Genomic DNA, 12754 nt, shown 5'->3' with positions numbered 1-12754 from the left:
GGGTGTGACAGGCCCCCGGCGTTCAGGACAGCGACTCTGTTCCCAGAGGGTGCGGGCGGGGGGGGAGGGGTGGGGGGGTGGCGTGTGAGGAAGGTGTCTGGGGGGGGGGGGGATGATACGCAGGTACCTTTTCTGAGGGAAGCGGCTTGACGCGGGTCTTCCTGAGCACAGTAAACAAACCCCCAGCTCTACCGGCGAGACTGGGGGGGGGGGGGGGGGGGGGGGGCTAGCTGGAGCCGCTCTCTGCAAACCTGTGCAGACACCCGAGCAGGGGGCTGGAGTCATGTGCGGAACACCGTGAGGGAGGGGGGGGGGGGTGGTCTTGCGAACCCTCCGGAACGTTCTCCCGGTGGCTAATGCCATCCCGTGTCGCCGGGTCCCGTTCCTGAACGCGCGGAGACAGTTTAACGTAGCGCCGCCCCCAGTGTTTTCGGGACTAGAGACGTGCTAAAGCTTCTCCCCGTGGGACCGTCACTTCCCCTCAGCTCTCCGTGACAATCGGCGGCTTATGAATGTCAAGGTGCCAACGCATGCCTAATGAGCTGCACCAGGGACGTGCGCGTACGACGCGGGAGGGAGGTGCGGCCGCCGCGGGGGCGGAAATGGCGCCCGCGGTATGCGAGTGCGCGCGTGTTTCGGGTGAGCGTGCGCACGGGTGAATACATCAGGGGGGCCCGCAGACGCCTCGTTTGGGATTCAGGACACTCGTGCCGGAAGCCTCTAATGGAATCTAAGGGGAATATCATGAAAGCGAAATGCCTGTTGTGTCCACACATTAATGACCGCACTTGAATCCGTAAAGAGGAGGGTCGTGACCCCACTGTCTCTGAGCGTGTGCGGAGGGAGAAAGGCGTGGCCTGTTGCCGGGGGGGGGGGGTTTGGTGGTGTGATGGGGGTGACGGTCGGGGCGGGGCGGCCTCACCATTCTGCGGCTTTCGTTTTCTCCGGTCCCGGAAAGCCGCTCCGGACTGCAGGGCCTCCATCAGGCTGTCCATCACTCCTGTCTCGTCTCCTTCTGCAGAGGAGGCAGAGGAGAGAGGTGAGAATCTCCACCCACACACCAAATCTACAGAGCGTCCCTCAAAAAACCACACCCACCCACACGCCAAATCTACAGAGCATCCCTCAAAAAACCACACCCACCCACACACCAAATCTACAGAGCTTCCCTCAAAAAACCACACTCACCCACACACCAAATCTACAGAGCGTCCCTCAAAAAACCACACCCACCCACACACCAAATCTACAGAGCGTCCCTCAAAAAACCACACCCACCCACACACCAAATCTACAGAGCGTCCCTCAAAAAACCACACCCACCCACACGCCAAATCTACAGAGCGTCCCTCAAAAAACCACACCCACCCACACGCCAAATCTACAGAGCGTCCCTCAAAAAACCACATCCACCCACACACCAAATCTACAGAGCATCCCTCAAAAAATCACACCCACCCACACACCAAATCTACAGAGCTTCCCTCAAAAAACCACATCCACCCACACACCAAATCTAGAGCCTCCCTCCCAAAGGTACATCCACTCACACACCTAATCTACAGAGCCTCCCTCCCAAAGGTACATCCACTCACACACCAAATCTACAGAGCCTCCCTCAAAAAACCACATCCACCTACACACCTAATCTACAGAGCCTCCCTCCCAAAGGTACATCCACTCACACACCAAATCTACAGAGCTTCCCTCAAAAAACCACATACACCCACACACCAAATCTACAGAGCCTCCCTCCCAAAGGTACATCCACTCACACACCAAATCTACAGAGCCTCCCTCCCAAAGGTACATCCACTTACACCAAATCTACAGAGCATCCCTCAAAAAACCACACCCACCCACACACCAAATCCATAGAGCCTCCCTAAAAAAAACACATCCACCCATACACCACATCTACAGAGCATCCCTCCCAAAGGCACATCTACCCACACACATCTATATACCTTCCTTCAAAAAAAACCACATCCATCCACACACTACATCTACAGAGCTTCCCACAAAAAATGACCTCCACCCACACACCACATCTACAGAGCATCCCTAAAAAAAAAACACATCCACCCACACACCACATCTACAGAGCCTCCCTCCCAAAGGCACATCCACCCACACACCACATCCACAGAGCTCCCCCGCCACACACCAAAATAGCGGCTTTTAATCACCACAACTTTATCACTCATAAAGCCCATCAGTGTCCTCTCTGCTCACTGGAGGAATGATCAACGGCAATTTTGTCACAAAGGGTACGACTGTCCTTTGTGCTCGCTGGTGAGATGACCATGTGACAAATGCTATTAATGAAAGATGGCCACATACATCATTAAGGATATCCAATAATGTGGAGCCTGGATATTAGACCGAGCTCCCAGGGGGGCAGTCTTCCGCTCCTCGCGGGTGGCGGGGGGTGGAGGAGGGGTGTGAAACAATGGAAGAATCATGGTCTCTGCCCCCCTCCACGCCACAGAGAGCAGGAGGCTCCCGGCCTGAGATGAAAGGATACTCTGATGGCCACTGACAGATATCCTTTCTGTGGCTTGTGCAAGAGGAGCTAAGTGCTTTTTACCAAGATTTACTGTGGAGCCAGTCGATACCTGGGCACTCTATCACCGTACTGTCAATGGCGCCAGGACTCGGCTAGCTGATGTTCGGGCCCGCCAAAGCACTAGCGTCTCGGCGGAAAGTGGCCTACGCCGCCGCCGCCGCCGCCGCGGGACGAAGCCGGAGGGACCGCGGAACTCGGAAAAGCGCCCGCGAACAGGGCGCGCGATCGGTGTGGCCTACGCACGAGATCAGAGGAACTTTTCGGCCCATATCTGGGTCATCTATCTTTACCCTGCACGCTAATGAGTCACCGGGTAGCCCTGTTCATCATCGCGGTCCAGAACGGGCATTATTTTAAACTGGGATCGTTAAGGTGACTTATTGTGGGACGTGGGGCGGCGCCATCAATCGCCCCCGTGCACGTGAGTGAGCGGCCACTCAGGAATGTTTACTACAAGGGCAGGATTTCCTTTCAGGTTTTGGCAGAAGAAGAAGAAGAAGAAAAAAAAACGTCAGCGGAGGAGAAGACGGTTGCTTTCGGCAGCAGTTCCGGGCGTGGTAATCAATCTTTTGTTTTCTCACACATTCAACAGAGATGACAGTCAGCAAATTGAATTTATAAACAGAACGGGTTGACACTGCTACATAATTAATTTAAGGAAATGCCACGTATTCTTCCATTACCCAAGAACTGCAAGGCTACACACTTTATTTTTTTCTGGCTTTCTCTCTCTCTCTCTCTCTCTCTCTCTCTCTCTCACTCTCTCTCTCTCAAAATGCAATACAGCTCCCTCAGCAGAAGATGCTGCAGATTAAAACAAAGAAAAACAAACACAACAACTAATAAAATCAGATAAAATAAATATGCAAATATAAACTCCCCATCTCCGACCAGATTAATTTCCCTCTCTCTTGATTCTGGTCCTTTCTCTCATTATTCCTCAGGCCCTTCCCCAGGGCTCCTTTCAAATCAAAGTGGCTGGGCTTGGCGCGATCTGTATTTAAAAGCAACCTAGATTAAATCAGGCTTAATTAGACTAGCTGTTCCGCGGCAGACCGGAGCAGGCCTCTCCTGTTTATCTCAGACAGCAGGCCCTTCCACGGGCAGCCCCTTCCTCGGTGGTCTAAACCAGGGGGAAACGCGTCCCGCTTTCCCCAAAGCCCCAAAGCGGACGCTGGCCCCGCCCACAGCCGCTCACCTGCGGCGCAGACACGCCCACAGCATTTACGTCACCCCGGACGCCTCGCAGATCGCGCACAAACGCGAAAAAGCATCCGGGCGAAAGCGGGGACGGGGAGGGAAAAAAACAAAAACGTTTATCCGACGCGACGGCAACGCGGGTTTCCGGAAACTTCCAGACGGCTCGTCCTCTCTTCCTCCCGGAGACGTGGACGTGGATGTCACGGGGGGGCGCCTGACACATTTGATCAATTTGTCCTACTTCCCACTTAACCGTAGCACAATTCATCATCCGTAATGACCAGGACCCGGGAGCCGGGGCAGGTTCAGAGGGAGGAATCTCAGACACGGAGAAGCCAAACGAGTAAAAATGGGAAAGGCGTCCCCCGGCGGGCCGCCGCTGGCTCCATTAACAAAGCCCTTCCGGACCGGGCTCCATTATGGGACCGCAGGGCTCCCGGATCTGACAGAAACGCACCGCGGTGCAACGTTCATTTGGACCGTGTTCATGATTTAAAATTAAAAAAAAAACATTCGATCTTACTAAACTATGTAAAGGAAAGACACTTTTCATTTGAAAATCAAACATAATCCTACTGTAGCTGTGCACATAGCCCACCCTCATGAATCACTCTCCATCTCCAGCTGTTCTGTTGGTGTTATTTTGAGCAGTGCTACTTCGAACACCCCGGGCAAATATCCTGTATTCTCCAATTAGCCAAAAAAAAAAAAAAAACCTGTAGATTGTGCCGTTGGGAATTACAAGAATAGCTCACCACTATTCCTGGTGACCACTATTTTCTCAGCCAGCGGACACTTCCCACAGGAAATTGCTTTCCAGGGGGTTAACATCAGCTAAAACCTGAGAAATTTTTTTTTTTTAAACGATGCAATATAACACCTAGGCGAGACTACACTAAGAAGCCATGTGATCCCTTAACAATCTTATTAAGGAGCAAGAAAATGGTGCACAAGGAAGTCTCCTAACCCAACCCCGACCCCCCCCCCCCCCCACTCCCACCCCGTCCCCCCGCCCCTCACGAAAAGCTCCGGAACCTCTGTCCTCGCTTCCCCCCCCCCCCCCGCCTGCCTGCCTCTCAGCCTGGAAGCAGTGACACCTTCCTCCCCAGGCATCGAGAGCTGCCAAATGTAACGGCAGGCCCAGGAGCCTCTGGGCTCTAATGTATTTACAGGTACCGCTCGCACATTTTTTTAATTAGGCGGATAACAAGAGCGGGATTGGTGAACTTCGCACCGCGGATTAGCTTTCCTGCGAGGTAGCTGGCGCCGGGCGGGAACTTATTATCTGCGGCACAGGGGAACGGAGCGGAGGGGAAACAAATATAAGTGTCACAATTTGGCAGAAGAAAAAAGAAAAAAGAAAAAAAAAAAAAGAAGAAAAATAAAATAAAAAACGGCTCAGGGACGCGTGGAGGACCGCCGTTGTCGCGGAGACGGCCGGGCCCAGAAGGTGGCGGCCATAAGCCTCTCTCTCTCTCTCTCTCAGAGGTGCCCGATTGCTGGAATTTCATTAACGCTGTGTGCGACTGCATGTGCTTTGGCCAGTCTTATTACTGTAATGGCAAAAGCATGTCCAACGCTTTACTGCTATACACTGTACATACACGTGTTTATGTACGTATGCATGTATGTATGAATGTATGTATTTATGTATGCGAGTGTAGAACAGGCTATATGCACATGCATATAAAAATTGTTCGCCAGCATTGTGCTGTGCTGTAAATCAGATGCCTCGGGCATAAGCAAAAAGGAGAACAATATTAACTTGCAAATGCTGGCAAGACTTGGAAAAGAATTTGCCCTGTCCTCTACTTACAGTAAATCTATGCAGTGCACCTACACTGTTACGTGGGATTCAGCAAGATTGTACATATCAAGGTGCTGTCAAGTGTCGCCACTACTCCTACCTAACGCCACTGAGCACACACAGGTGCCCACCTCCCACGACTCTGCTAACAGACAGTAAGCCGTTCATTTGCATGAAATTCAAGCCAGTCTCTCACAGAGAACCACCCAGGAACAGTCAGCATTATAAGGTGTTCAATGCCTACTATGTTTTTTCCTGGTGCTCTGCTGTGCCTGAGTTTTGGCATGCATTGTCAACTCATTGCCAACTGCATAATAATCCCCAGGTTGTTTAGGTGGGCCTGCATATTAAAGTTATTATGGGGATACAAGATTTACTCCTCTCCCTTTCCTTTTTTTTTTTACTCACACCCAGCAAAAATTAGTCAACCATGTGGGAGCCTTTTTTTTGCCAAATTGAAAATTAAAAGCAAAGTAATACGAGCTTTCAGAAGCAGATAAACAAATACTCCAACTTTTATTTGGTTGGTACAGTAAGTAGCCAAGATGGCGTGTTTTCTTTCAGTTATTTCAGTTTTCGATAATTGGGTTTCTTTTCTTTCCCCGAAAATTGACAAGGAAATTAAGATTTATTACTCGGTCTGCTTGAATGAAGTCATTTCACAACGCAAGCGTGATGGAGATAGGCCTCCAGCTCTCACCATCTGCATGGCACAAGAAAAACTGTAATTGGCTTACCGAGATAAACAAACTGTAACAGTGGAAGAAGAAAAGAGCTGTTTGAATGGACAGACCCTTTTATGGGAGTGATTCATTTAACACATCCCATACTCAAATGTAACAGGTCTATTGTTGGAGAGATATTCATATATATATATATATAAACCACGTATCACGCATTCAGAATGGGTACTGCGGTATGGCCGACTTACTAGCTGTGTACTATAAAGCGTGTATCTTGCAGGATGGCTGCAGAAGATTCATGACAGTGTGTCTTTCAGATTTTTCTTAGCGTCAAGGGAGGGTTCAGAAATAGACCCGATGCCTATTTTCCAGCGTGCTAAATCAAAGGGAGATTCAGCTTCAAAATGGCAAACACTTCAAACTACAAACCGTAAATCCCACTGAAATCAGTTACTTCAGAAGTAAAGCAAAACTTTCAAATAAATATGTCAAAGCAGCTTACTGTTCATTATAAAAAACGGGTGGTAGTTACATCACTGACTTGTGTGACATGTAAACTAGCTACTTAAGCCCTAGCTCTACATTTTGTGTGTGTGTGTGTGTGTGTGTGTGTGTGCGCGCGCGTGTTGTGTGAGTGTGTGCGTGTGTATGTGCGTGTGTGTTGGTTGTATTAGTGGCCGTGTGTGTGTGAGTGTGTGTGTGTGTGTGTGTGTGTGTGTGTGCGTGTGTGTTGTATTAGTGGGCATGTGTGTGTGAGTGTGTGTGTGTGAATGTGCGTGTGTGTTCACATCAGTCACGCCATGCTCCAGGTTTAGTGCAGATTAATAAATTAATTACACAAATTAATAATTGTATAATTGTGTATAGTCGTGCTATAACAGTGCAAAAAAGGCAATCCAGCAGCAGACACTGGAAAGCAAAAAAAGCAAGATGAAAAAACACAAACGCGATGCATTTTACTTCGCAATCTCTTTCATTTGCGTTTCTCACCATTAGTGAGTTTACATGTCTTGTGTAACATTATTGTGCTTCACCTGTGAAATCTGATTCCTTTCTGAAATGGGCTGCTGTTTCTACCTCACAAATTGAGGGAGTATCCACATTAAACAAGACCCCCTACAGTGAATGCATTAAAAAGCTGACACGTCTCATTTTAATGTTTACCATGGGCAGGCAAATGGAGCTTCAACAATGGTCTTATAGAGATAAATGTAGACAAAGCCATTTTCAGACATTACAAGAAAGGCACATCGGTGTGTGCGTGTGTGCATGCATGTGTGTGCATGTGTGTGTGTGTGTGTGCTCTGGTCTGCTCAATACAGACACAAAATACACACACCTGGCAAAGCTATTCCACTGACTTACATTTTGACAAGACAAAGACAAATGCCAAGAAGATGTACTGTACAGCTGATATTCAGAGACCACACATTCCTGCTGCCAACCCAAAAACACAAAGGCCTACAGCAGAACAATGGCCTTTTGCAGAAAGCCCTATTTAAAATATTACAAACTGCTGCCGAGGCGAGACATTCGGAGAAAAGGACACGAGAGGTATATAGCAATTACATCCATTCTCCAAAATCGTGGTTAATTAAAAAACACGAGAGGAAAAAGGGAAGTTCTGTTCCATCTGTAGCCGGTGCCATGTTTCCCTTTCAAACACCAAAGGGATGCCATTCGTATAATTATGCAGCAGTGTCAACACGGCCTGTTCATAAATTCAATTTGCTATCTGTCATCTTCTCCCCGCGTGTGAAAGAAACAGCATCGATTGAGAACTCAATTTCTGATGCTTTGTGTGCGGTGCTCTAGGGAACGGAGCGGAAAAAAAAAACCTACCTGAAACCTGCTCTTTTGTGTCTTTGTAGTGTTGCACATCTTAAGCAGTGGTTGTAATATGCGTCACCAAGTAATGTACAAGCACCCTTCCACAAACACACTGAGAGCTTTCAGAAAGTGAAACAGCACTGGTACAGCAAGCCATACTGTTTTGAAGTGACAGAAAATGGCTCTATTAATTACATCATAGATAATAATAATAATAATTTTTCTGCTTCTTCTTATTGTTGTTGTTTTTATTTTTAATATTATTATTGTTGTTGTTGTTGTTGTTGTTATTATCACTGAGATACATCACTCCTATTGAAAATGAATAACACATTGAGGGGGAAAAAACAAGCATCATCCGAAGAGCATTTTTATTCTGTCCCCTCTCTTTTCCAATCTGCCTGCTCGAGATCCTCCACTTTAATTTGTTCTGTAATGAGAGCTAATGAGAGCTGCTAGTCTTGTGCTTGATGAGCTGGGACCAGCCAGTGGGGGAGCTCTGGAGATCGAGCTCTCCTCTCCCGCTCACCACGAAAAAAACAATATGACGCGGTGACGAACAGAACATCGCCAAAGGTCCCTTTTCCTTTTTTTTTTTTGAGCACATTTTACCCCATCTGTTACCGTGCAGAGAGCCACCTGCACGATTAACCCCGAACGCTCGCTGAAAGCAGAGGCTGCCCGCGGCCGTGCCGGACAGCCAGGGCGACAAGCTGCACCTTATTTCGCGGGTTCCGTGCTCTTTCCAGTTTCGCGGAAGCAGGTCCAGCTAGCCAGACGCCCCCCCCTCCTCCCTTCTCCCCCCTCCCCCCCAGCCGTTCTTAGCCTAGCCGTCGGTGCGGATTTCACATTAGCCTGGGTAGGCCGACCTGGGAGAAGGCAGGAGGAGGTCCCGCGTGTTAGCGCACCTGTTAACGGGTGCCTGTTTCCCGCCCAACCCGCCGGGCTGGCGTTCGCCTAAGACTCGGCAGGCAGCGCAAGCCGCAGTCCGTTCATGTGCAAACTCAAACTGCATGGGATAAATAAAAAAAAGCCCCCCAGGCTTAGCATGTATGAAGAGTGATTAGGAGCATAAAAAAAGACAACAACAACAAAAAGGCCTGTATGTGGAGCCGGGTGGCTGTTTCTGGACCGCTTCGCCGTGACAGCTTGATGCGCACCCATTGATGTCCTCTATAATTTAATTAGGGATGTTCTCCAGCTGCCTGGTCAGAGGGGAACGTGGATGGGACCCCTCCTGCATAGTAGAAGGCTGGGGGTGGCGGGGGGGGGGAGGGGGCAGCTGAAAGGCCTGAGGTGGATGGGCGCTCAATCTGTGAGGGAGGGGGTTTTGGGGTGGGGGGGGGGCGTAGAGAGGGTCCCTGGCACCCTCTCTGGCCCTCAGAGAGCTGGCTCTGGGTCGGGTGGGGAGGGAGCGGGGGAGGGATGAAAGCGGATTAGCATCCGTGACGATGTACACTGGAGGCAGAGAGAGGGAGAGAGAGAGAGAGAGAGAGACGAAAGCCCCAGCGATAGCCTGAATAGCTGGATGCATGAATAAATAAACAAACAAAAATAAATATAAACCTCCATCTGGACGGTTACTGCGAGGCCCCATGTGTGGAAGAAAAAAAAAAAAAACAGGAAAAAAAAAACCCCCCCACAAACTTGGGGGGGGTGCTGGTTATAGCGCACAGCGACCACGGCGCTACAGCGAGCGAGCGAGAGGCGGCCAGATCTTCCCTCGCCCGGTTTGGGGCTCCGGGGACGGGCAGGAGAACCAGGCCACAGCGGGAAGGCTGTGAAAAACAGGGCCCGGTCCGAGAGGCTGGTGGCGCCGGGCGCGAAAAAACTCCCAGAGTCCATCTGGAGCAGGGCTGGAGCCGCTCCCGCGTGCCATTTAAAGCAGGTCACCGCGGGACGCCCCAAAAGGGAATTTAAACAGAAATAAGAGTCCAACCCCGACAGCTTTTACGGATGTAGCCAGTCTCCCACACACAAAACATATCTCATCATGCTCAAATAAGCTCCTCTTTTTATTTTTTATTTTTTGTTATTGGTGAACGGACGGATTTAGAAAGTCTCACTTCATTTCCTTTCTTTCTTTTTTTTTTTTTTGTATTGCCAAAATCTTATCCATGACTCAACGCCGCATAGCTTTTCTCAGCAATACACTTCCTTCATCACGGGGAAAATGGCTTTGATAATGACATTTCCATGCACTTTCGAGCGAACATAATTACATTTGATTAACTGAAAGGGAAAGTGGCTCTCCAGGTCCAAAGTGTGGACCAAGAATTACTCAAATGTAGACCACCCACAGATGATGAAATTCAATTGTACGTATTCATAATGAGGGGTGGTTAACTATAGGGAGAATAAAACCTCTAACGTATCTCATTTCTGTGTGTGACCTGAGGGAAAGCTAAATGAAGTTAAACAGGCTTGAAGTGATTAGGCCTTTTAGTACTGGTCTAATTAGTTTTCTCCCATACAAAATATTAATCCAAAAGAATAAAAAAGTTTATTATTGAAATGATTATATGATATATATTGAAGACAAAAAGTCCAAGGGACAAAAGTCCCAAAAGTAATATTAATTTAGTAATGAAATAATTATCCTGCCATAATCAAAATATCTCCGGAAGGTCACCTCTTCGTAAATGGACTAAAATTATTTACATATGAGTTAACTGAAAATAATAAGAAAGCAACCAAATTAACTGACAAAAAAAAAATTATCCCGCTACGTTTTTCAGTTGCTTCATTGATGGCAATTTACAAGTCGTAAGACAACTTCTCCAGTCAGGATAACTCGGATATTTATGCGCCGGCGCTCAGGAAGCTATCATCACCTTAAGGGAGACGACAATCTTCCAGGCTGATATACTGCAATCAAGCGTGCCGTTATTTATTAGAACTGATGTTCTGCTGCAGATAAGCCTGCCTTGCCCTTGTTGCCGTCTTTCAAGGTAATGGCAGAAATTCGCCCTGCCAGTCACGCGGCTGAATCTGGAGCGGGGTTGGCTGATGCCTTGGGTCCCTGAGTGTAATGCGCCGTAATTCAAAAGACTGACAGCGAGCGCAAATAATGCCCCCGAAGTGACAGAAAATGCAAATATGCAAAAAAAAAAAAAAAAAAAAAAAAAAAAAAAAAAAAAAAAAATTGCTGCAATTTGTTTTTTCTATTTATACATCGGGAATGTTTTTCCAGCCAATCTAAAGGCATTGGCATTACGATAACTGAAGAATTTCTAAAAACATATATAACAACAACAACAATAATAATAATAATAATAATTTAAAAAAATGAAAAAGACTCCTGATCCCTGGATCAAAGCACATGTAGGATGCTGATAATTTCACAGTGCCTTCCCCTTTGATCTGTTTCGCTTCCCACAATCCCTCAGCCACCCACCCTAAATATCAAGGACACGTTCAATTACGATATTGTCACTCATATCTGAAGTGTTCTTGGAAGAGTGCACGTGGGGGGAGGGGGGGGGGTAGCTCCATCCTGCATCCAGTCTTCTTCCTCTCTCTGCCTTTCTGCCCCCTCCCTCCTGAGAGGCTGACCTTTTTCCCTTCATCTCTCGGTTGCCACGGCTCCCGTAAGCACCTGCGATACGCCGGCCCGTCCGCGGCCACGCCCGGTCCGGGGAGGCCTGTCAGGCGGCCTCATCAATCCCCATTACGGCCGCCCGCGTCGCGTTCAGGGGCATATTTTATGAAAACGTTCTGTCTTTCCGAGGGGCCAGGCTAATGCGGATTGACACGTTAGCGAGACCCGCGCTGGTCGAGGGCAGAGCCATCTTAGTTCTCCAGTCAAAGTCGCAAGAAAAGATCCTAAGATGGAGGCTACACTGTTTTCCAGATGAACACAACCATACATGGGCATGTTCCAAACAAATTGGCAGAGAGATGAGCAGGAATACACAAACACACATGCACATGCTCACACACACACACACGCACGCACACACACACACACACACACACACACACACACACACACACACACACACACACACACACACACACACACACACACACACACACACACACACACACACACACACACACACACAGTCACTAGACAATATATCATCAGAAGCGTGAGTGAACTACACGCACTATAGTATGTATGGAGCATAGTAAAGTATGTAATCAAACTGAGAATGTCATTAAAAAATAAAATAACTGTAAATCATCTGTAAATCAATCATGTTTAAGGACTTCAATCTTATAAATATAACCTTTCAAAAGGCTTTCAAGTTCTGTTTCTTTTTTTTTTGATATAGAAAAAGGTTTTATTTTTACAGATTACAGACTGCTCAGCTTCCCAACTGCATTCAACCTTTTAAAGTGCACCATGCAATTCTGACAAAAAGACAATGGCAGTGATTCAGTCCTGTGGGCTGGTTTTGCTGATGATACCTTTTCATTTTATGACCATAATTATACAGGAAAATAAAATTTCAAACTTATCTCTGCTTATGCCTCGCAGTTCAAATTAGGCTAAAACCAACGGACAAATAAACACCCAGCAGCCCAGAAGAGCGCTTTCGACTGGCGGCTGTCTGAAAAGCAGTGCGTATTATTTTTCCCATTCCCTGGAGAATAATTACTAAAATTGTTCATTGTAAACGAGTGATCAATTGCTATATATGTGAGGTCCACGCTAAA

General features: G+C 47.9%; 1 protein-coding gene across 1 annotated transcript in view; it reads right to left on the bottom strand.

Moving 5' to 3' along the window:
* diaph2 (diaphanous-related formin 2) overlaps positions 1 to 12754 on the bottom strand; it is a 442997-nt gene that overhangs the window by 43486 nt on the left and 386757 nt on the right. The window contains 1 exon segment of the mRNA XM_035408002.1: positions 923 to 1015. Coding sequence (XP_035263893.1) covers positions 923 to 1015 — 93 coding nt within the window.

The sequence above is a fragment of the Anguilla anguilla genome, chromosome 3 (assembly GCF_013347855.1).
Source record: "Anguilla anguilla isolate fAngAng1 chromosome 3, fAngAng1.pri, whole genome shotgun sequence".
NCBI lineage: Eukaryota > Metazoa > Chordata > Actinopteri > Anguilliformes > Anguillidae > Anguilla > Anguilla anguilla.
This window is presented reverse-complemented; position numbering and strand designations above follow the sequence as displayed.